This window comes from Grus americana, chromosome 13 (genome assembly GCF_028858705.1).
Source record: "Grus americana isolate bGruAme1 chromosome 13, bGruAme1.mat, whole genome shotgun sequence".
NCBI lineage: Eukaryota > Metazoa > Chordata > Aves > Gruiformes > Gruidae > Grus > Grus americana.
In genome coordinates, this window is record NC_072864.1 from 22302388 (window position 1) to 22327004 (window position 24617).

The 24617-nt window shown below is 52.8% G+C and overlaps 2 protein-coding genes across 3 annotated transcripts in view; both read right to left on the reverse strand.

Annotated features, from left to right (window-relative positions):
- Positions 1-863: 863 nt before the first annotated feature.
- Positions 864-3877, reverse strand: NRN1L (neuritin 1 like). Its single transcript, XM_054840278.1, has 3 exons — positions 3763-3877; positions 1390-1549; positions 864-1302 (listed from the first exon to the last, which is right to left on the reverse strand). The coding sequence occupies exons 1-3, from the start codon at positions 3818-3820 to the stop codon at positions 1029-1031; spliced, it is 492 nt and encodes a 163-aa protein (XP_054696253.1). The 5' UTR covers positions 3821-3877; the 3' UTR covers positions 864-1028.
- Positions 3878-4204: 327 nt separating this feature from the next.
- Positions 4205-24617, reverse strand: part of EDC4 (enhancer of mRNA decapping 4) — a 36181-nt gene continuing 15768 nt past the window's right edge. The window contains exons 15-29 of one of the 2 annotated variants that reach the window (XM_054840218.1): positions 24071-24267; positions 21939-22027; positions 20982-21135; positions 19800-20263; positions 17977-18078; positions 16899-17051; positions 15493-15529; positions 14341-14521; positions 11733-11888; positions 10901-11016; positions 10064-10229; positions 8778-8964; positions 7337-7556; positions 6460-6623; positions 4205-5148 (exon numbers count right to left, since the gene is read on the reverse strand). In XM_054840218.1, the coding sequence (XP_054696193.1) occupies positions 4956-5148; positions 6460-6623; positions 7337-7556; positions 8778-8964; positions 10064-10229; positions 10901-11016; positions 11733-11888; positions 14341-14521; positions 15493-15529; positions 16899-17051; positions 17977-18078; positions 19800-20263; positions 20982-21135; positions 21939-22027; positions 24071-24267 (2579 nt within the window). In that variant the 3' untranslated portion in view covers positions 4205-4955. The remainder of the gene's footprint in view (positions 5149-6459; positions 6624-7336; positions 7557-8777; positions 8965-10063; positions 10230-10900; positions 11017-11732; positions 11889-14340; positions 14522-15492; positions 15530-16898; positions 17052-17976; positions 18079-19799; positions 20264-20981; positions 21136-21938; positions 22028-24070; positions 24268-24617) is intronic. The other variant, XM_054840219.1, reaches the window with a different exon arrangement.

Consider the following 24617-nt stretch of genomic DNA (forward strand, 5'->3'; position numbering starts at 1 on the left):
CCGGAGCCTCGGGGCCGCGCCAGCGAGGAGGAGCCGTTGATCTGTGCAATAGGCCGGGTGGCCCACGTACCACTTTAACGTCCCTTTAGGTGGCGGGCGGGGGGAGATGGCCGTTCCCTGGAGAGCGGGGAGGTCCCTTCGCCAACCTGCATCTAGGGGAACCGGTTTGCCACGATGGGTTTTAGTGCGCTAGGAAAAAAAATACCTGCAGTTTGCAGCGTAATGGCAACAGGGATGGGAATAACGGCATCTTCCATCGATGGGCACAGCCACGTTAAACTCCGGCACTTGGTTTAACTTCAACGAGTCCCACTCGGGACCCGGATGAGAGCTTCAGTTCCCTGCTTTTCTTCACCTAGATCATCTCGGCTAAAAAACCCTCCTCTTCCCTGCAAACCCCAACTTCCTTCATGACCGTTAACAGGACCAAATATAGCAGGACCAAAATAAAAGAGATAGAAATGGGATTTCTTTCAGAAAATTGTCTGATGCCACTGGAGGTGCCTACCTGAGGACAAGCTACCGGTGTTTTCCTGCGCTGCCCCTTACCATAAAGACACCATTTGACCCATCTCTAAAGGGAATACCCTTCATGTCGAGCCCTGAGGAGCAGCTGGCAGGGACCAGCAGGGTGGTGGGAATCGCCGGCCCAGCCCTCCCCGAGGCCGTCGGCGTCCTGTGGGCTGCCCGGCGTGGCTGCTGGGGATGCGCCGGGGGGACAGAGCCACAGAGGCTCCCTGCTGACCCTCCCCGGGGCTGGTCCAGGGACCGGCTCCCCTCCAATCCCTGGAGCAAACCCGGAGCCTGGGAAAGGCACAAGGGGCGTCCCACAGCAGAGAGACAGGAGAAATGTAAAAGCGTCTTTTAATATAAATATAAATCCATCTGAAAGGCTCCAGGAGAGGACCGTGCCCCACAAAGGATGCCCGGGAGGAGGTGGGCACGGCGGGGACCGTGGGTGCCAGTGCCTGGCCAGCACCAGGGGACCGACCCAGGGCATCGGCCGGGCACCCCGCGGGCGGGCAGCGCTAGAGCCGGGGCACCAGCAGCGGCAGCGCCAGCAGCGCCAGGAGACGGGGATGCGGGGGGGTAGCTGAGCCCCGCAGCGTGGCCTGGTTGGTCTTGGTGGCTGGCGAGCCGCGAGCGCTGGCCAGGCGTCCCCGGGCGCTGCACAGCTCCTGCAGGTTCCCCTGGAACTGGATCTTGCGGGACTCCTGGCGCAGCGATTCCCAGATGGCGGCTGCTTCCTCGGGGCAGCTCGACAGCACCTCGCTGGCGCAGGCGTGGAAGTCGTCCCAGGCCCTGGGGAGATGGGCAGGAGCGAGGGGGACCGCTGGTGGCAGGTCACCTGGCCGTCCCAGCAGCTCCCGCGGGGACGGGGACACTCACTTGCAGATGGTGTCCAGCTCCTGCGCCTCCTCGCTGTCCTCCTCCTGCTGCCGCCGGACGCTCTGGGCCATGCTGTCCCCCAGGCTGATGAGGCAGCCGGCGAAGCCCTTGTAGATGGTGTCACACTTCCCCGCCATGCTGACGGGCTCCTGGCTCGCGACTGTAGGGGGAGAGGAGAGACGGAGCTGAGCCCCCGCAGACACCCCTGAAGACCATCGCCTGCCCGGCTCAGGGGTAGGTGGCAGCAGGCGGGGGTGGCACCAGGCTCCGAAATGTGGCGAGGGGCTGACACCCCCTCCCACATCCCGCCGGACCCCCCAGCATCCTCTCCCTGGGCGCTCGGAGTGAACCTTTGCTCCTGGCCTGGGAGCACGACGTGGCGTGATGTGATGACCTCGTAAGCGATGCTGCCATTAGCCGCAGGGGAAGAGCAGCGTGCCGGCCGCATCGTGTCGGACCTCCCAGGCTCTCCCCGGAGCCATCTGTCCCGGCTTTTATCCCCGAACAGCAAAGATTAATTTGTGACTACAACAGGGGAAAAAAAAACCAAACCAACAAAAGCAAAGGCTCAGCAAGCTGGAGTTCCTGCTCTAACTGCAGTGGGAGAGAAGGAAAAGAGGAAGAGGCAAAAAGGAAAAGGCAAAAGGCACCAGTGCAACCCCAGCTGCTTCACCCTGAGAAGCCCCAGTTCCTGCTCTGCTCCGCAGGGATGAACCACGGGGACTGCCCGAACCCCAGTGCCAGCCGCGGGTGACAGGGTGTGGGGGACGACTGCAAGCACCATCCAGGGCTGGGGGAAGCCCCAAAAGAGCCGGTGTGTGGCTGGGTCATGGGGAAACGCTGCGTGGTCGGCTCAGCTCTGCCCTGGGGTGCCGCAGGGCCAAGTCATGGGAGGCGTGAGACTTTCAGAAGCGCCATGCGTGTGCGCCCGGGAGCTCTCTAAGCTGAGGGTGCTAAAAAGACATGAGGACAGACCTGGAGGGGTCCCCCACAGGAAGGAGCCCCCAGAAGAAGCTGAAAGTAGCCCAGTGGCTGCCAAGGCAGGCAGGATGTCTCCAGGGAGCTGTGTGCCGTGCCGCTGGCATCCCATGCCTGCACCCCTGGAACACGGCCCTGAGCAAAGCGGCTGTAGCCGAGACTAACGCCGGGGCAAGCCTGAAACCTCAGCCCGTCATGGGGCACAGTGGGTGTTCGCAATGAGAAACCCCCCGATCGCATCACCAAGGAAACTCTGGGATTGATGCCAGCCACGCGGCTCACAAACGTCGCAGGTAGCGATGGAGAAAGTGGGATCCGTTGCTCCTCTTTCGATCCAGCCAGGCAACAAGCGTGTCTCCCACCAGCCCAGGGACACACCGGCCCCAGGATGGCAGCTGCATGGCAGGGTCAGGCCAGCAGACCCCTTCCCTTGGCCGGCCGGTCCCTGCCACCGGCCGGGGTTTGGCCTCCTGGGCTCCTCTAACGCCCAGCGCGAGCCCTCCCCTCCGCCCAGCTCCCTGGGCACAAGGCCGGGCAGGGCAGGCAGGGGAAACCGGGGTGTGGGGGGGCAAATCAGGAAAAACCTGCCCCCGGCTCCGGCAGGGAGGGAGCCCCAGGGGAAAGGCAGGGAGGGAGCCCAGGGTGCTGCAGAGCATTGCTGGCTCCAGGCAAGTGCTGATGTGGCCGTCCAGCTTCTGGGGAAGGAAGGGCCTGAATCATCCACCCTCCGAGCCCAAAACCTGCCCCAGGCTTGGCCATCCCCATCCTCCCCACTCCGTGCAGCGCCGTGCCAGGTCAGCCCCCGGGCTCCTGCCTCCCTCTTTGGGGCAGGGATGCCGCTGGGTACCGCTGCACCCGGAGCCGGACGGTGTCGCCGGACGGTGTCGTCCCTCGGCTCTGGAAGGAGCGGGAAAGCGTGAAGGCGGCACGTTGGTGCCGGCGAAGCGCAGGATCTGCCGGACGATCGTTCCCCAGCGGGCAGGATGCCCTCCAGGCCCCGGGTGAGGGAGGGCAGGCAGGGACAGCCAGCGGGAGCGGGGGGGTGGGCAGACGGGGCTGCCCTGGGGCGCTGCTCCGGGCTGGGGAGCCGGAGCCTGGGGACTGTCCCTGCCCGAGCAGAGGGACCCCCCGGGCTGCGAAGCCGCTTTCCTCCTTGCCCGGCACTGCGGGACGGCAGGACACGGGGCAACGGCGGGTCGCTGAGCCTCGGGGCAGGCGGGCACCCCGCTCCGGCAGCGACAGGGGGTACGGGCGGCGCGGGGGCAACGCAGCCGGAGGTCCCGCTCCCACCCGCCCGCCTCCCCCGGCCCCGGCGGGGAGAACCCGGGGATGTCCGAGCCCCGGCAGCCCCGGCACGGAGCGGTTCCCGGGTCTCGCCCCCCCCCCGGCACTCACCGAGGTGCAGGAGCAGCGGGCACACGACGCCCAGCAGCCGCCAGCAGCCGCAGCCCATGGTGCGGACCCGCCTGTGCTCCGCGCTCCGCCGCCGCCGGCAGCCCCGGACCCGCCGCCCCGCCCCGGGCCCGCCCCGCCCCGCCCGGCAGCGAGGAGCAGAGGAGACGCTTTTTCAGGGTGAAAAGGGGAAATAGTGGCTCCTTCCGGCGGGCAGCAGCCCGCCACCCGCCGCACCCAACGCCGGGGGGGTGGGGTGGGGTGCGTGTGTCTCCCGGGGGGGCCGGACCGCAGCACCCGGCTGGCAGCGCCCCGGGAAGCTCAAGCAGAGACTCGGGGGACGATCTGGGAAAAAAGGGGATCCTGGCCCCGGGAGATTGTCCCTCCAAGCCCCACCCAGGACTGGTTCCCAAGGCCGTGCAGCCTTTCCTCTGCAGCACAACCCTTTTTTCTTTTTCTCAAAAAGTTGTTTATTGAATTGTTCTTAATGTTATTTCAAAAAAAAAAAAAAGTCAAAATTTAGATAAAAAGAAAAGCCCTGGTGTAAAATCAAAACTCACCTCTGAACCATGGACATGCTCCAATACATAACAGAACCGATGCCCCCCCGGGGCTGGCACAGCTTGCTGCTGCCCAACCATCCCGGCCCCGAGCCCCTCCATGGGTCGCACAGCACCACGTAGGAGGGGCTGGGCACCCCACCGCGGAGCTGGAAATAATGAACCCCCCTTGCCAGCCACTCACCCCCCCGGGAGGAAGACTTCGAGTCCCTGATTGAGATACAGCTACAAGGTTCTGGTCAACAAGGAGCACGCGTCCCCGGCCGCCCCCTTGCTCCGGGGTTCGGCGCGCACCTCCCTTCTCTGCTCACGGCAGCAGAATACGAGCTAAAGGGGGAAGAAATCCACCAGCTTCTGCTGAATGCGACGTGGACTGCCAGCCAGGCCTGAGGGACGGATGGGCAGGTGAAGAAGAGACTTAACTCTCTCAAAAAGAGGCTATTTAGGAAAAATAAGCCAAGTGAGCGTTCAGTGACTATTTGGGACTATACACAGATGGCATTTGCCTTAGAGACATCACACACATGTTGATAGATTTCCTGGCAAGAGCTCTTAACACAAGCCATACGTGGTTAGTAACTATTGGAGCTGCTGCGTGGGCTTCCATGGAGCAGCCCACAAGGTAGCCAGGTCCTCCTAGGTCATGCCGGGGGTGACCAGGCCCTGGAGCATGATCATGAGGCGCCGGGCCGGCTTGCTCAGCGTGTTGTGGGGTTCCACCTGGAGGAACTGGAAGAGTTTCTGCCGCACCTGGTTCATGACTGACCCCATGTGGTCTCGGGTGATGGGGTCGCTCTGGTCCAGGTGCATCACGGCTTCCTCCAAGTAACTGAAGGAGAGAGACCAGGGTTAGAACCAAACCCAACGTGCAATCCCAATCTGATTCAGTTCATTTTAGCACCCAAGATGCACGATTCCACTCCCCCACCCACCCAAACTCAGTGCAGTACGTTCAGCCATCAGAAAACGAACGTCACTGACTCACAGCAGAGACCACCTCTCCCTTCATCAACACGCAGGGCAGCCTGTAGCCTGCAGGACGTGCAACACAGCCCGGCTGCCGGAACCAGGCAGGCTCAACAGCGAGCTACAACTCCCCGCAGAGCTGGAGGTGGCACTTGGCCACAGGCCATGCCTGGTCACACCTCTGTAGGTATTTTCTTTGATGTCTTTTTAGCATAAGCAGAATTAGTCACTTATCAGGCAGTAAAAATGCTCAGCAGCAAGGCTTGTTTCACGTAGGGATGTATTTAAGGTCTCCTGGAGGTGTGGGGAAGAGCAAGAATTTTACTACAAGCCCTTCTGAAGTTCAGAGGAGCCACAGACTTTCCAACCGCAGCCCGAGGGTAAGGCGAGGCGGTGACTGCCTGTTTTCACTAAGCACACAGCAGCAACCTTAACTCTGATTACCAGCTCGTCTGTAACTTAAAGCTCTGTTTCAGTTTTTCTAGCTTGCTTTATCCCTATTGTTAACTTGAGTTAAAACCTCAATTTCAGTCATTTTCCATACAAGCCACAGTCAAAACCTGCAGGGACCTTAACAAGTTAGGTTTTTTAGGGCAGATAAAGGGTTTTGACTCACTCACTAAAATCGTTCATGGCAAATATCAGCACAGTCACTATTTTGTCACACGAGCTTTGCTTAGAACATCTAACAGACGTTACTTCCAGTAGCTCCTACTGCCACCTCCCACTGAACCTGTCTGGCAGTCACGATGAGACGCTGCTGACACGATGTCCAGTGGCAGGTGAAGAACTGAGGACAGAGCAAAGCGGCTCTGGGTATTGAGCTGTCCAGGAATCACGGCACTATCCTTCCCCTTTTGCCTCCCCAGGGGAATTGCTCCTTTGCTAAAGGAAATCGCTGCACAGACCACGGATATTTACGGGGGACAATCCAGGAGGTAACAGCACCCACAGGTGAGTACCCCTCCTCCTACTACCTCCAGGCAGTAAAGCTTTCCGTGGCAATGCCTGCCTCTTTTTCCAAGTCACCACCGGCTGTTCCCATGCCAGCGACAGGCTACAGAAGCTCCAGCCTTCATCAAAGCATCGCCCTCCCCTCCCAGGCAGTGAACGTAAAGCTAGAACCGGGAGCAGGTCTGCACAGGTTCAGACCCGGCACTCTGATCATACTCACTTCAACTTCAGCTCCGTACGAGTACCCAGATCCGAGGAGAGCTGCTGAATGAGCGAGAGCAGCACAGGCTGGGACAGCGGGCACGGATGCTGTCCGAACACTTGCTGAGTATCCACAGTCTCACAGACATACAGGACCAGGTTGAGATCAGCCGCTGTTAGAGCCTGCAAGGAAGATACACGTAGAAATGCAGAGGAAGCCACAGGTGGGCGAGGGACACAGGACAGAGCGCGAGGCAGCCCTCTGCCTCGGGGCAGCTCAGTGGCTCACCAGCCTCCTCTGGGAGTAGAATTCCCTGCAAAGCCTGCTGTACATGCAAGCAGGGCCGTGCTTAGGCTCTCAGTCTATGCTCAGAGGACACCTGTGGCTGTTCTAAGCAGAACAGACCACAGAGAGGGCAGCAGGGTACAGTTAGGACAGAGCAGGACCGTGTTTGCATCCCCTGCCAGCCCACTGGCACAGCACTGCTGGTATTCCCAGAGGAGTTTGTCTGCAGCAGCTCAAACAGATCTGCCTACGTATTCAAAGGCAAAGGCAAGGTCAGGCCCCAGCTAGTAGATCTGCCTGGAGAGGCTTACGAAGCTGTTGCTCTTCAGGGGTGCACCACGTGCCACCCCTGATGGCAAAACACTCTGGCTTACTGGAGCCCTGACGGTGTCCCGACAGGGTAGGGAAGAAGGAACTTAACTGCCACTGAATCATGGAACCTGCACGGCTCTGGCATGACCCGCACCCCTCAAACAGTCTGCTGCTACAGACCCTGTAGCCAGCTCCTGTATGAGTTGCTGTGGGATTCCGTGCCCACCTCGAGGAGCTCTTTTTCCCCTACTCCACCTCCCAACAAGCAGCGATGCCCGCTACCAGGAAGCCTAGGTACCTGCTGGAAAGCTTGGTTGAGGTGTCCCTGCTGGAGCAGCTGAAGGATATGAGTTTGCTGAGACTGGAAATCCAAGTGAGCAGAGGGGATCGGAGTCCCGGCCGCTGAGCGCATTGCCTGGACGATGCTGGAGGTGACAGCTGCTTGCTGCTCCTTCATCGCCAAGCTCACTTCTCCCTTAATGACTCTCTGCACCTGGGCCAAAATAGACTCCTGCATGCTAAAAAACAAAAAGAAAACACCACAAACAGGCGTCTCTGAAAATGAAGAGCTGAGGGACTCCATTGCACAGAGCCTGTGCCAGCGAGAAAGCACAGGCTGGCTTGCTTATCACCCCACGGCTCCCGAAGGGTTAATACAAACTGCTCTGAGGCACAGGCAGCGGAAACGCAGCTCTGCGGCCAACACCACAGCGTCCCAAGGTGCATGTGGAAGATGCTGGGATTCTGTGCAGGAAAGCGATGTTTCAGGGAGCTAAGTCTCTCGTTATACAGTGTTTTAAATCTTTAATGCCTCTGGCTTACAAACAAGGCTGCAAAGCTCTAGGTTCATCCCTGAGTGGGCTCAGCTTTCTACCTCAGATCTGTTAGATGCAGTTTCCTACCCTGCAGCTGACACCTTTAGAATGAGAACACGCTTCCACTGAGCCTCTGACTTCTCTGCTCAAGACCAGGTCACAATGAAGGCTCCACTGCTGTGTGTTACACCTTTTTCCCCCCCGAGGGCCAGATCCTCCCCTCTTACAAAAGGTACAAAGCATTGAACCTGTTCTACCACAGGTAGAATAGCAGGACTTCCCTGGTAGCAAACACAGCCCGTGCAAGGAGACCAGAATTTAGTCTGGTAGCCTTCCTGGCAAGCCCGGTCTGCATCGAAGACCCCAATGTGCTCTGACATATGTTCTGGTAGCTTAAAATAGACGGAGGCATTCTGCCCTGCAGGTGACCGCCGGCCGATCTTAACGCCTGGCCACCGACCTCATGGCGTGAATGTGCTGAAGGCACCGCCGGGATCGCACCTTGAAACCAGGATGGCCAAGCACAAATCGCTGCAGAGCAGTTGGGAGGACAGAGCGGCCTGCAGAAACTGTCAGTGTGTCCGAGGACACAGAGTTAAGAAGAAAATCCTTCAAAAGACCAGAAGAACATTTTAAAACAGGAAGGCTAGTCAGTACTTTTGGGCTGCCTTAGGTCCTTCTGTCCTTCAACGTGCACGTGGGACCCTGTGAGCTCTCAGACGCAGCAGCGTTGCAGTTGGCTGTTAGAAACCGTCTTTTGTTTGTACTCGCAGCTCCCATCCTTTCCCATACTGTGCACAAGCCAACAAGGAGCCCTACAGTGGCAAATGGCTTGTTTCCACAACTAAGCAGGAAGAGGTGTTTGTTACACACAGGTATACGTCTCACCAACATCTCTTTCCACAAGCCCAGTTGCCAACTTACTTGCCCACGATAATGTGCAGCTGATGCTGGACCTCAGCGTGGACGCTGGCTGCGATGGTGGAAGCCAGCTGCTCGGTGGTGCTCTGGAAGGTGCTGATGAGCTGCCGAAGCTGATTCAGCAGCGGGTCCCGGACCTCCTGTTCTCGTACCTTCTTGTTCTTCAAGTGAGTCTCAAGCTGCTGAATATCTGCAACAACCAGAGAGGAAGACGTTCGGGCCACCGGTACCCGTGGAGATTGTCAGGGCAGAAATCCAGCTGCCAGGCTCTGCATGTTCTCCAGGAGAACAGATTACTGAGCCGGTGTACAAGTGCCGGGAGAGAGGGGACAATACACCCTGCTGCGTTACACAGACCTAGGAACCCTGCTCCCAGCCTCCCCACCACACAGGATTACACGATACAGCACCCGAGGCACGAGTTCTCTTGCGACAGACCTTTACAGGCACTGTTTGTTCAGGGCAAGATAAAGGTGGGAGTGAGGGTATTTAATTTCCTACACAGTGCGAGTTGGGATCTGCATTAGTGATGGAGTTCAATGCCAGTGGAGACAGAGGAGGAACATTCCTCACAAAAATAGTGTAACATCTGTAGAGATCAAAAAGCTGTATTTTAAAATATTATACGAATTAGTCTGATCAAATGGGAGAAGAATATAAGCTCTATTTACTTGTGGGAGAGTTGTGAGGAAAAGGAAAGGTACAAAATAAGCAGCAGCTGGAGACACTCTGCAGATCTACAGAGAAGAGAAGTCGCTGTGCTAGCACTAGCCAGCTTCAGGCCCCCTCAGAAACCAGCTCTGCAGAGTAATACCTGCCTGGCCTGCCAGAAGGCCAAGGAACTGGATCCCAAGCCTGAGAACAGGAAAGATCTTCTCCAGTGCATCAGCATACAATTTTCTTTACTTAAGAGTATAGTTTTCTTTTTTCCAGCCTGACCACACCTACACTGTTCAGCCACTATTTAGCCTCTGGATCATCCCTGTACCCTTCTCTAAACTTTCCCCAATCCGTTTACTACTCAATAGATGAAGTCACAGATTCACAGAATGAGGCCAAACGTTTTGCTGCATGAGCTACAGAGAGCAGAGCCAAATCTCTGTTCTTATAGTATGACCCACAAAACCCTCCTCACTTCTGCTTCTATTTCCCAAGTGTGAAACGGAGCACGCAGATGGGCTAAGAGGTTAAAAGTCACAGTGAAACTCTGAAAGGCAAAGACATGAGAAAAGGGCAAATTGTTGCAAATACGCTGTGCAGAGAAAACTCAGAAGAGAAAACCTACTCACATTCCTGCGTGCCCTGCTTGAAGGTGTCATTGATCTGCTGGAACATGGACTGGCAGCTCTTCTCGAAGGCTGGCAACACCACGCTCTGAAATGCTTCCCTGTAAGCCGACTGGATCGGCCCCTGCAGGGTATCGGCTGTTGCCCTCACAACGGTGTCTGTAAGGTTCTTACAAGCACACACAGAAGAGATTCCAGAAAATTAACAGCCTGCTGCAGCCTAACGACATGAAAACACACCGTAGGTCCCCGCAGTGCGCCCACGCCAGCTAAGGACAGTCTGGTGCCAGAAGCGCGTGTTGCCTCGGCCCCTTCCGCTGACCAGGCTGCACCACGAGCGCAGCAGGCAGAGAACCTGCTGCCTGAGGACATCGCGATGTCCCTCTGCTTCGGCTGTAGAGCTGGGGAAGGTGGCACAGCCACGCACGGCTCCTTTCCCCTTCGCCTGCTTCCCCCCCACAACCCACCGTTCACTGCCAAGGTAAGTAACAAGCTTCCACTCCCTAAATAATGGAGAAACGGAGAACGGAGTAGAAAGCAGAAGAGCCAAACTTCCACCACTTGGCTGATTGAGATGGCCCTAAAACACTGCTGTAATGAGAACTCTCTAATAAAAAATGAGCAACTTGGTAAATGGAAGAGAGCACTAACGAGGCAAAGCGGGCGGGGGGTACACAAGCAGCTCACTCTCCTGATGAGACCAAGAAAGAGCTTTGACCACTGGCAGCTAAACTGACCTTACCTGGAGATAAAGGTGAGGAGAAGAGGTATGAGGAGTCACTACCCAGGCAGGTGACAACTCAACGTCCCCAGGAAAAGCTACAGTCTGGTTCTCCTTACCTTTGATTTCACTAGCTTGGTGATACTCTCCTTCAGCGTCCCCTCAACAGCAGCAAGCCTGGTGGCGACAGTGTTATTGAGCTGGCCAGCGACAGGGTCCATGCTCTTGGAAATGCCTGGACACAACACAAACACGTCAAAGTTGCAGCTTTAAGCCTAGAGTCACACTTCAAAACCCAAAAAAGAAAACAAGAGTCAAACTCTTCTTGGATATGACACAGTGAGGGGCAATGCTCACAAGCTGTGGCTTGGGACGCTGAGGTTAGACATTAGGAGAAACTTTTTGTTAGGAAGGTGGTACAGCTCTGGAAGTCACCAGAGAGGCTGTGGGATCTCCCACCTTCAAGACTTGCCCAGACAAAGTCACAGCTGACCTGATCTAGAATAGCGAGCGGCCCTGCTTCATGCAGAGTGGCTGCAGAAGGCTTTCCCACCAGCATTTCTTTGAACACTTCCTTACACGGATGGTGCCAGCGCGTCAAGGAAGGGCAAAGACAAGTTGAAATTTGCCCCAGTCAAGTCTCAACATCTCCAAACTCATTAGTTTCTTTTGCCTTCCTCCACTGAACAGACTCCAGAGGTTTTATGCATTATAACAGAAGGTCAGACCAAGCTCTCTGGAACAGCGTCTCCTCTGGGAGCCTCGTACTCCTTCCAAACCACAACTCCTCAGATTACAGCGGGGCCCGCAACAGTTTAAAGCGCAATGACTAATCTTCATGTAACCTAACTCCCGCTCCATACAGTGCCAACACTTTTACACAGCATGCTTTCAATCCCTACGGGGCAAACTGTAGGGATCCACCTTCAAAACCTAGGCAGCACCACTCACACTGGGGTACGGTCTTCTTCATCTCCTCGCGAATGGTCCTCTCCAGACGGTTACACACAGCAGTGGAAAGGGACTGAGAAAGCTGCTGAGACAGATGCTCCTGGAGCTGCCCATTGCGCTGCTGTCCTTCCGTCAGCACTCGGTCTAGTCTTCTCTCTAATGAGAATGCACGTTAAGGAGCACAAACAACAGATTTCCTCTCTACCCTCAACACTCCTGTCCACAAAGACGGACACTAGCCTCACCTCCAGAGGCTCAGCGACAGCAAATTTGCGGCTCTGGTGACAGATGGGTCTATGTAACATTGCTGATGTGTCCCTGGAAACAACAGGGTGCTCTTAAACAACTGATCAGGGTGAGAGAAGAGCTCTGGAAGGCATGGTAGAAAAGCCAAACAGCTAAAACTAGCTCGGCAGTAGTGTTCCCTACACGCTGCGGGTTAAATTAGCTGTCCCCGGAGGCAGCTCAGCCCCACGCAGCCGCTCCAGCGGGATGGGGGAGAGAATAGGAAGGGTAAAAGTGAGAAAGCTCACGGGTTGAGATGAAGACAGTTTAACAGGTAAAGCAAAAGCTGCACAAGCGAGCCAAGCGAAACAAGGAATTTATTTACTACTTCCCATCGGCGGGCAGGTGTGCAGCCATCCCCAGGAAAGCAGGGCTCCATCACGCGTAACGGGGACTTGGGAAGACAAACGTCGTCACTCCAAACGTCCTGCCCTGCCTCCAGCTTTTACTGCCGGGCACAGTGTTATAGGGTATGGGACATCCCTTTGGTCAGCTGTCCCCGCTCTCTCTCCTCCCTACTTCTTGCCCACCCCCAGCCTGCTTGCCGGTGGAGCAGTATGAGAAACAGAGAAGACCTTGACAGGGTTTAGCAACAGAGAAAACATCAGTCTGTTATCAACATCGTTTTGGTCACAGATCCAAAACATACCACTATACAAGCTGCTGTGAAGAAAATTAACTCCATCTCAGCACAACCAATATAGAAACCAAGAAGCCAAATATCCCTAAAAAGCAAATCGGTAAAAATGTTTCTACAGGATGGAATTGGTGGACACAAACAATACAGCATACAGGAGCAAACACAGGCTTAATAAAAGCATCTTGCGAAGCAACCAAGCTCTCTGAGGAAGCCAACACACAAACAGCAAGATGCACGTTCATCTTAAAAAAAAAAAAAAAAAACAAAACCCAAAAAAACCCCCAAAACCAACAATGAAAGAACAATTCAGCTGCTGACAAAATTCAGTGCAGGTATGACGGTGTGCAGATAGGGGAAAATTATTCTAATATTACAATATAGCTCTAGAGTCCCAACTTCAGCAGAAAGCTATGTGAATTATCTATGAAATTATCAGCCTGGTGCTCAAAAAGGGAAATCCAAGACTAATTAATACAGAAAACATTGTCACATCACAGAAGTTAAGAGTGATTTCAGACATGAGACAGGCTAGAGCTGCTCAGTCTGGGGAACGTGACCAAATTCAGTGCAGCAAGAGATGTACAGGAACTGACTATTCACAATACAATAAAAATAATCTGATACCAGGTTTGAAGAGACCAAAAGAAAGTACTTTTCAGGATAATGTATTAGGTACACCTCTAGTCTACTCCAGCGCTGCAGCACTTATGGTCTTAACGGGTAACTAGAAGATTTAGTGGCATGGAGAAAGTATCAGTTCTTCTCTGTTCTGTTTCTGAGACTCTTGCCCTTAGAAAGGGACCGAGAGGAACCAAAATAGTTATTCTACAGCAGCCAGGCAATTCTACTGCACCTGTGGCCCACACCACCAAGATCTTGAACTTTCTTAGCTTTCCTCGTGGACTGAGGAAAATCCTTAACAGATGGAGAGCAGCCCTGAGGAGAAGGACTTGGGGGTGTTGAGGGACGAGAAGCTCAACATGAGCCAGCAATGGGCACTGGCAGCCCAGAAAGCCACCTGTGTCCCGGGCTGCATCCCCAGCAGCGTGAGCAGCAGGTCGAGGGAGGGGACTCTGCCCCTCTGCTCCGCTCTGGTGAGACCCCCCTGCAGTGCTGTGTCCAGCTCTGGGGTCCCCAGCACAAGAAGGACATGGAGCTGTTGGAGCCAGGCCAGAGGCGGCCACAGAGACGATCTGAGGGCTGGAGCACCTCTGCTATGGAGACCTCAGGCTGAGAGAGTTGGGGTTGTTCAGCCTGGAGAAGAGAAGGCTCCGGGGAGACCTTAGAGCCCCTTCCAGTCCCTGCAGGGGCTCCAGGAAAGCTGGAGAGGGGCTGGTGACAAGGGCAGGGAGTGACAGGCCAAGGGGAATGGCCTGAAGCTGCAGGAGGGGAGATGGAGATGGGATGTGAGGCAGAAATCCTTCCCTGTGAGGGTGCTGAGGCCCTGGCACAGGTTGCCCAGAGAAGCTGTGGCTGCCCCTGGCTCCCTGGCAGTGTTGAAGGCCAGGTTGGATGGGGCTTTGGGCAACCTGGGCTGGTGGAGGGTGTCCCTGCCCATGGCAGGGGTGGGACTGGATGGGCTGTGAGGTCCCTTCCAACCCAAACCAGTCTGGGATTCTATGTCTCTAGTCCACCTCACAGCCTTCCACTCAACTCCCACACAACATTTGCCAACAAGGATACGCTCCTGCTCCTGTTGGGAGTCGATCACCCTCTCCACGTGGCCCATAAGAGAGCTCTGGATGGCATCAAGGTGATCCGTGAGTCTCTGCAGCAGCTCCATCTGGTTCTGACGTAGCTCAGAGAGCTCCCGCTGTTGGCTCCTCAATATGCACATCAGCTCATCCTGGAACTCCAGTGTCACCTACACGTGGAGAGGACAAACATTCGTTTCTAACAGGATCAGAGGTCAGTCCAAGCTTTCTGCTAGGTATGAAGTTAACCCCTGTGCCTAGAACTGAAGTGTAACACACAAAGCGGAAAAACAGGGCCAGCTTAATGCCTATTCCTAAGACTTTTGCCCCAAGAAATAAACTGAAAAAAAAAGTACATGAAGTTCCCACACAGAATTCATAAATGGTTGCTTAGATTCAAGACTCTCTTCAAAGCTCTGGCATCTAAAAGAAAACAGAAGAAAACCTCCTGTTCACTTTTGGGCAGGTACCAAGAGTGTTTAGGCCTCTGAATGTAAATAATGACCTCAAACACTTATGAAAGAGCTGTGCAATCCGCAGAGTAAGCAGGTGGTTTCCTAGAGCACTTTTTCAGCTCTTTCACTTACTCATGAATAACCAAACAACTGGAGAAGTATAGATGTATAGCTCATTGTCTCTTCACCTGCTCAAAATATCTGAAGGAGGGAATCAAGAGCAGTTTAAGAAGCGTACGCAACTCGGCTGAGAGCACCTCCTGCCAGACATGAAGGTACTATCAACAGAGATAAGGAATTCCAACAGGCCAGTCCCACCACGACCCTCTACTTTGCTGGGAACAGCTTATCCTGCCGCCAACACGTGCAAGTCATCTCGGCAGGGAAGAGGAAATGAGTGGTAGAGTTTTGGATGATACAGGGCTTCTGAGAACACAGAAATGCACATCTGTGTGCAAAGGCGAGAAGAAAGCCATCGGTCTGGACTGAGCAGCAACTTCTCTGCTGCGCCGAGTCAAAGAACAGAGCAATGCCAAGCCCAGGTGCAGCCCCATCGCAGCCTGCTCGGGCACGGCAGGGCCCCATGGTACTTCAAGGAACTGGGATGAACTTTCTCTCAGGTAAGACAATAAATCCAGCTGAAGCATCGTGCCCTTCGGACAGACTGCAGAGCAGCTCTGACTCACCTGGTGGTTGGATGATCTTGGTGACTGATTCACATCCCTGGAAATAAAAAGAGAAATAGTAGTAATCCAATTATGTCAATTAACTGCTTTTATTATCCAAGTCTCCCACCAAGACAGATCACACGTTTTACGGTTGCTTTAGATTTTACACTTCAGCTCATACTTCTGTTTTGCCTAGTGTAACACGAAGAGCGATGAGAAGGTGATGAAATCCCAGTCCTTACAGCACTGTGACTCCATCACCTGCACTATCCACAAGCCCTGAAGCTCCTTACAGACCGGTCCCTTCGCAGGGAGGGGATTTGAACCAAGTCTTAATGACGACCATTACAAAGAACAACGCACACTGATTTTTTCAGTTTTGTCCAAATTCAAAGCCAGGGAAGGCTTTGGCAAACCACTTTTGAAGGTCTCCTGATATTTAACAAGAAAAACCAAGTACCCGTTTGTTAAATATAGAATTAATGAGTGTCAAATCATCTAGAATGATTCCAGCTCTCAAGGTGAAGAAACTAGTGAAGCACTTCAGCATATACAGCAGAATAAAGGAAAACACTGAACTGATCCACTAATATTGCATGTCTCCATCAAAGTGACAGATCTATGATTATTCAAAAGCTACCGGAAGGAAAACAAACATTTGTTGTTCCCAGACAGCATCCATTCATCAGCTTTAAAAGGCCTGAGGCAGGAAAAATAAAAGTCATTTCAGAGACTAAGAGCTTCTGGGTGTCACAGTAGAGGACCAAGCCAGAAATTTAATGCCATAGCCCATCTCTGATGTAAAGTGCACAGCTAGAGACCCAAATCACGGGGCTATGGGAACACAAGAAGAAGAGAGTGCCCCGTGCAGAAGCTGTGCTGCTCTCCTCACATTAACGCAGACAGGGTGGTCTAATTTGCCACGGGCAGACCTTTCCAGTCATCGCTTACAAGACATTCATACGGGCACGTTTAGAAACACGCAAAAGCAGCAATCAGGTAACAAACGATAGGTACTGCTGAACAAGGGCACTGTGCCAGCGCTCAGAAGGCAATTAGAAACGGGCGCCGCGTTAAGCTATACTCACAGTGTCACAGTTCCAACGAAGCCTTCACTGAAACCGGCAAACGGATCCAGTGTCCCCCCGCAACGCGCAATTTACCTCCCCACACGTTCTTCCGAAGCCCAGGCTACAGTTTGGATTTTGAGCCCCAGCTACAAAGGTAGTACAGACCCTACTCCCACAGTGAGTAACCAGCAACACTCCCTGCGGGGTTACTGCCGTTTGCAGCACGGGGTGAGGGCTGGGAGCACGCGGCTGCAGCCCAGCCTCAGACCCTAGTCTCGCTGTAACGGCTGCGTCAAGTTGTGGCCCTGCACGGCTGGTCCCGCAGCCACCTGGATTCTGGCAAGCCCAGCGTACCCGTCATCTTTCTTGCCCTTCCGCTTTAGCTTTGGGGAAGCCCGGGGGGATGCCTTGGCTTTCCAGTCCTTCACAGGCAGCCTCTGCGTAGACGCTTTGGCACCAAATCCACCTGACGTAGAAGCCAAGCTCGCAACTTCGTCATCATGGTCACTATGAAGGAACAGCAGGGGAGAGGACATCACTTGCAATACTGGACAGCGTTAGCCTTCGCTAAGGGGAGGGGAGTCACACGCCGCTCTTCACCCACACACGGCCAGAGTCACACAGCTAAGGACGCCTGCCACCTTGGTCTTTAACACAGAGATGGAGCTCAGCACGTGCTGCTCCGTTTCCACCCTGGCTGAGCTCGAGCGCTGCGTAACAAGACTCGAAGGGTCTCTGCGGCTCAGGCAGCGTGGCGGAACGCTGTCTGTTCTTGCTGCATACACACGCTAGCACGTACGCCCTAGGATGTGACGCTGAGCCAGCGGGGAACCCAAGCACAGCACATCCTTACAGCTTTACACAGAAAGCACTTAACGCAGCGAGTATTGCGGGAACGGAGGAGAATCAGGCTGAGCCTAGGAAGTACATGATCCATGGGGTCAATACAGGCTGCACGTTTCAGCCGGAATTGAAGTGTGGATTATGAAACTGTCAAACAGGGCTGGGCTTGCCAGGCACACAGAACATGCCCACAGAGCTTTCGGGTGGCTCATGAGGGAGCAAAGATGTCAAAAGCGAGAAACTAACCCCTGAGATACCCTCGCTACCTTATCTAAGGCACAGTATTTGGAAACTGATCCCTTAATAGGTTTTCCCTGGTAATTAAACCAAGCTTTGTCCATGCTCTTAGGAGCAGCACAGTCAAAGCTTTTCCTACAGAGAGTAAAGTGGAGACAGTGCCCAGAGGCCAATCTCATGATCAGCTGAAGTCATCAGAACATTACAGAAGCTGGACGGCATACACACGTTAAGTCAGGAGACAAAGCAAAGACATTCACCCCACACGTGAAGGCTTGCTGGGGACAGAAGCACGAATGCAGCCTGAACTGAGTCCATGCAGGGCGAGAGAGGGGGCTGAGCACTCTGGTACCTTTGTTCTGCACTAGCATCCTGGCTGTCATGCTGCAGCAGGTGGTAGCTGTGTCGATGATAGGAAGAGCTCTTGTGCTTTTCTTCAACCTCATCCCTTGGGCTAGAGGAGGTTAAAAAAAAAAAAAAAAAAGAGAAAATACTATCATGAAAATCTCTTTCAGCTTGGATATTTGCTCACTCCACTTCTCATGAGAGATCCTGATGGAAGGTCTAAACCAAACAAAACCCCACACCTATGTGCACAGAGCCAGAAAGCCACGGGTGTTGTTTAAAGGCAGGAAACACTCAAACTTCTCCGTGCATTTTTCTGGGGGCCTTAAGAAGGGAGAAGCAGCTCAGCTATGCTTCAGGCACGAACCAAGAACAATCTCCCAACAGACATTCATGCAAGACAAGTAAGGCAGTACTCAAAACGAGCAGTACAGCGTACTTCAGCGAACAGCAACATCTTGGGTTTGGTTTTCCTCAAGTAACACTGATCACTGGGGCAAAAATCATCAGTGCTTCTCAGTTCTTTCAGGTGTCTGAGGCAGCGTGCGAATTTAAAGGGTTAGCTCTATCAGACAGAACACAATTGTAACAGTGAATCCAGCCCGAGTTTCGTAAAGATTTTGAAAGAAAATTGCACATGCTTCTAACTGTAAACGAGGTCTATCTGAATTCAGCTTGCAGGAAGATCTTTAGACAGCAGTGAGCACTTGCTACTTTCACATAGGCTGATGGCTTGACTGAGCTGGGATGTAAAACAAAAAAAGAAAAAAAAGAAATCTCTCGGATCCAGAGATATCTGATCTTCTGATATGAGAAGTCCTGAAGAGCTCAAAGACGGAGTGGGATTGAGGGGAGTTGCAAACTCCTATGAAAGTATTTTCTCAACTTCAAATTATGAGCAAAAGCAAAACTACTTTGAGTAGATATGGCCTCAGTGCCCTCCCCAGAGCCATCAGAACTGAGAGCGTTTCCTGAAGCAGCATCCCCAGGTGTGGAGGCACAAGGTGAGGCCTTAGTCTCACAAGTCTGATGGGAGGGAACAGCCCTGGATGGTTTGAGGGACAAACACGGACACTCTCAGCCTGCTAGTCCTGTAGAAAAGGAAGGTGTTTGCGGGCTCTCGTGGTGCATGCAGCCCCAGCCTAGATGGGCTCCAGAGGTGCCAGATGCTTCTCGCTGTTCCCGTCCCACTATAAGATGGAGACGCTAATTCTGTGATGAATCCTAGCACTGCTCCAGTGTAACAGTTTGCTCCCGGTAAGCAGAGTACGTGATGTTGCCCCATTCCGCGTGCCTGCTCCACAGAGACATTGCCATTCATTTTCTGACTTCTAAAGTACTTTATTTACAATGCTAGCTGCACAGAGACAATCCTAGAAGAGAGATAAATAATTAACCTATAATCAAACCTGTCAAATGTATGCTAATTGATTCCTTTCAACAAAAGCATGCAGGAATGCATCAGCTGGGACAGAATTTAGCTTGTATTGGTTTTATTTTCAGAGTACAAAAAAAAAAAATCATCCCAGCTCAAGTGTCCATTCCCAGGTGAACATGAAGGCCAATAAAGTAGACTTTTTGCCTTCTTAACAGAGATCCTTTATGCTGCAAGGGGTGTTAGAGAGCACAAATTGTTAGAGCTGGCCTAGGAAGTTCAGGACACACCACAGACAGACCAAGCACACAGGAAGGTTGAATCATCAGATCCTTTAAGGAAAGGAGGGATGGAGAACTGTTCTGGCTTAATCACTACGTAAGAGCTTTTCACCCAGCTAGCGATTTGGCCACTGCAAAGAAACTGCCCTAAGCAAGACAAACCCAAGTGATTACCTGTCTGCCATGCTGTTCCTGGTTTCTCTGGTTATGTCAGGAGCTGCCGGCCACGGCTGACTCACAACACTGTCAGAAGATGCATTTTCCTGAGTTAAAGCAGTCTCCAGTAATGATGGAGCATTCAGTCTGTCCACCTCAACTGGAGGCATGTCCAAAGAGTGGTGGCTGTGCTCTGAATTGTGCCTGTTCCTCGGAGACAGCAAATGCAAGGCTGAGGCGGCGGATGCCATACTGTCTGCGTGATGACTGGGCTCCAGCACCTCTGCAGGGAGCCCAGACGGAGCCCCCGCAAAGCTGCGTTGCAAGGTCTCGGAAGCAATCTCTGGGATATCTTGGGACATGGCTGTGGAAGCAGAGGAAATGACGTCTGGAGAGCGCTCGCGGGTGGGAGAAGCTTGGGGCACCACCAAGGGCTCCACCTCCTGCAGTTCCAGCGCTAGAGAGGAGTTTCCTGGCGCGACCTGAGTACAAAAATCAAACAGGAGCCTTCAGGGTAATGCGGAGACACCCCAACGGCCCCTGGTACCTTACACCAACCACCTCTGGAAACAGCCAGCTGTATCCTTTCCTCCTGTGATCCCTGTGTTCCCACTCTGCACAGCAGACAGAGAAGGGCCCCAGGACTTGTAACAGACTCTCACAGCTGGGCTAACACCACAATTAAACCAAGGCTAGTTTGAACACACTTTCAAAAGAAAGTGTCACACCAGTTCTACCTCCCTGCTCCAGGATCCCTTCTCTTTGAGGGAAGAAGTTAGTTTTAACATTGAGTATCTCCTGGACTGAAAGCTTTTTTCAATTTCAAGCTGCGGTTGTAATCTGTTTTACAACACACCTGGAAAGAAAAATTTAGGAATAGGAAATGATTATTTCAGACTCATCAGACCAAGAAGGAGGAAGAAACCTTTCCAGGTAGCACTGTCTCCTAATACAAAGGCTGACCATGTCCAACCAAGCTAGAGCTGTCTAGTTTTCAGAGACGTGCCGTTTTACATGAGGTCAGGTTCCATTAACACTGGTAAACCTGGCTGCAGATCTGTGCCAGCAGCTGTGTTTTCCAACGGGAAGTCGCTGGCCCCGTTAATATCCAAATAAGTCTAATTGCAGCTTGTACAGGCCCACAGAGAGAGGTCCCCTGGCCCACTAGGAGAAGGAAGTGAGCAACATTTGGAGCCTTACTGGAACAGGAGCCTTTGGTGTTAGCTTGTCAGGGAGGCCTGGGATAAGGACTGAATGGCTCCTAGGACTAGTCTGGAGGCTGCTGCTACTGCTACTCAGCGTGAGGCTGGTGTCCAGCTGCATCTTGGGGCTCACAGTCAAGTCTTCCGATGGCCTGAAGAAAACAGAGACACAAACAAATCAAGCAGGCCAACCTAATGATACAGATCTGCATCAAACACTCGAGGTGAGGAGACGGGATCCACAGGTCAATGCAGAAGCCCATCCCAAACTTCACTGGTGTTCTCCAAGCCCTTGCTCTTTCCACCGTGGTCAGCTACTCCCTGTCAACTAGCACCTCCATCTCCTAGTCCTCATACAGCCCAAAGAGATGCTGGGTGGAAATAAAACAAAACACACCCCCCCAAAAAAAAAGAGGGGCATCACAATCTCTTAGAATTCGAGGGGTCAATGCGAGAAAGGACCAGTTATATCTTCAGTGCACAGTGTACAGAGTTTAGGGAGAAACAGGACACTATGAGATAGGTCTTTGTCCTTTTCCAAGCCTCCAGAAGTGAAGTTTTTGCCTGTTATGCAGCCCAACCCACTGCTACACTAGTAAGATTTTCCTAACGGTCCCAATTACCTCCCTGTCCTTGGTGGTTGCAGTGTTCTCTTACCTGTAAACAGGGGCAACCCTTTGGGAGAAGCAGTAAAGCACCAAAACTGAGATGCAATAAGAGAATCCCTATGAGGCACAAATGCAACGCTATTGTTGGCCCCTTGGATGACAACAGGCGTGCTCCAAGCTGCTTTAGAGGTGGAAACAGTTGCCCAAATAGGGACGTTGGGACTCAGGCCAGTTTCTAACTCTGGTTACAGTCTCCTCTCCTACATGATACGCTACAGCTCTGCACCACCCTGAAGGGCCGCATCAGTTCAGCTGCGGATGTATTATTTAATACATGCGCTATTTACCTGGGCATAGAGGCATCTGTGACAGAAGTGCTACTCATGGCTGTGACTGCAGTCAGGGAACTGACGCTGCTGCCTGGAGATACAGCGATCTAGAAGAAAATACACAGCGGTCAGGATGTGATAGAAGAGTCCAACAGTAGAAATTGAGAATGCTGGCTTTGGAACTTCAGAAGAGTCTTGGGTGAAGAGGGAATAGAAAAAACAATAGGTTGAGTTGTGCTGCTCAGGTGCTGGTCGAAGGCATCCTCGTCACATGAGCCATGAGTGCTTTCACTGAGCAATTGCTCTCCCAAAACAAAGTGCCACCAGATCCCCATTTTGTTCTTTGAGCCAGACTGCTCTTGTCCAGGCCTGTTGGCACGAGCGAGGCCAGAGTCTGTATGGGGTTTAGGTCCTGTGCTGCTGATACATGGAAGTAGAACGCTCCAGTGCAGAATAAGAGATATCTATCATCTAACTGGCTAGCAGTGAAGAGCACAGTGGGATATGCTGGCCCCCATCGCTGCTTCTGGCTACCAAGAAACACCTACAGAGAACTCCAACACACAAGTACTCAGCTGGGAAAGCTGGGGTGGCCAAGCTTCTTACGCTTGACAGTGCCTACAGCAGAGATTGAGCTAAACTCAAGGCTGTGTCCACCCTACAGAGCTCCTGGGTGCTGGTGCCACCAGGGAAAAGCCTGCCGTGAAATAGGTAGCAGTGAAGAGCCAGGCTTAAACCGAACAGTTACACTGTTTAAACTGAAGAGTGAGCTGCTCCTTGCAGCAAACAGTACATGCAACCATCACCCCATCAACAACTTCTCTCTGCTCCCTTGGCACAACTTTGCTACCCACCCTCAGGCACAAAATTAACTCCTGCACTCAGCAACTCTGCCAGCAAACTTCTCCTAAAGGTTTTGATGTTAATTTATTCTTTGCTCCCCAAGCTGTCGCCAGGGAGCTGGGGTGGCTCTCTCTGTAGTCAACTCAGCACAAACTCCATTTCTGCACATCTCCATGTGCTGTCCATCCTCATCCAGGCTCCTCCAGTGCATGTTTAAGCTGTGGCGACAGTCATGCATTCCTCCCTGGGAGGGAGAAGCCCTGCCGTGGGCTGTGTACGTGGAGTGCTGCTCACAAGCACTCTCCTCCTCACCTGTAAGAACTGTATCAGCACGGCAAATAACCGCTGACAGTTAATTTCTCACAGGAAGGCAGGGAAAACACAAACACCACAGCTTCTCACCAGCAGAATCCACACACAATGTAATTATGTTGCAGATCACTTTTCTTAAAGGATGCGCTTTTTAAAATACTTTTTAATTTATGTCTACTCCCATTCTGAAAGCACATAGAGAAAAACTACATAGTCACAAATTCAGTGCAGAGGCACAGAAGCAGGCTATGCAGCAAGAATATCTGGGTGGGTTTAAGACAAACTAACATGACATCTGGATGCAGAGTGGCCAAGAAACAGCGGGCTCCTGCACCTCTGCTTGTTGGTGTAACCAAGAAGGGGCAGCAGAAACCTGTGCTTAGACAGATGTGCACCGTCAGACAGCCTCTGGAAATGCCCAGCAGGACCCAAAGGCAGCACTTTCCCGAGGAAAATGCTTCACATGCTTCCTGATACCAAAATCCCTGGCGCAAGCACAGAAGACTCGCCTTCCGTACAAGTTAAGGCCTGCTGCTTTAGATTAAAAAACCAAGACACCAAGCTACTGGATGGACGATTTGCAGATCTCACGCAGAAGGTGCCACAGTCCCATCCACCTACCTGATCATTTCAGACATGCATTCCCACAGGATCCCATCAGACAGGATATGCAGAGATGGCATATTTTCTTCCATTATAGTTATATCACAACCCCAAACGACATGTGTAAACCAGCCTCCCAGCTTGGATGTAGTTATTTAGCAAACCCGTATTTCTACACAACACAGTTGCATCAGCAGCTTTGTGGCTAAACACAGCACTTGCAATACAAGCTTAGGCCAGCTTAGCATTTTAGATGTGCCAACACGTCTTTGCTAAGCTTGGTTTCTTGCACAGAGTTTCCTGTGTGCTCTGCATTCAGCTACTGCCTAAAAAGAGTTCCCCAAAGTATCAAGATCCTTGTACCACCAGTAACAGTGCTGCTCTCTGGTTACCTGTTGAAGGGATGTACTTGGTGTCATGAATGCATCTGGAGTCATCAGCTTAGGTTTGGCATCATTTGAGAGCGAAAGGAAGTCTGCTGGTACAGGCAGGTCAGCAATACGCCGCAGGTCTGGTTGAGAGCCGTGCACCGATCCTTTTTCAGATCCCAGCCCTTCTGTGCTTAGATCAGCCATGTGGTCTGGAAAGGCTTCCAAGGGAGAAACACAAATCAATTTACAGGAACTTCCCCCGAAAGCTAAAGCTTTAATTCCATAAAGTATGAACTTAGGCCATTGCCAGCCATACTAGTTTCCAAAAACAATGAGCAAAACCCCTGCAACATCCTAATCAAAGCTTAGGGCAAAGCAAATCCCGTGTTATGCTAAAGAGTGATGTTATCAGGCTTTGACAGCAAGAGATCCAAGCGTCCTTTCTTCCCTAAATGCAAGGCCAGTTTAACAGCCCCATCCCAGACCGGTGAATGAACTGAAACAGCACACCACACACAGCCCAGTCCCCTCCACTCCCAAAGCTCTGCTGTCACTGGAATCTCTTCTG

Coding starts and splice junctions, on each gene's coding strand:
- NRN1L (XM_054840278.1), bottom strand. CDS start 3,820: ATGGGCTGCGGCTGCTGGCGGCTGCTGGGCGTCGTGTGCCCGCTGCTC. Junction 1,550..3,762: donor CCCGCTGCTCCTGCACCTCG/GTGAGTGCCGGG, acceptor CTCCCCCTACAG/TCGCGAGCCAGGAGCCCGTC. Junction 1,303..1,389: donor GAGCTGGACACCATCTGCAA/GTGAGTGTCCCC, acceptor CCATCTCCCCAG/GGCCTGGGACGACTTCCACG.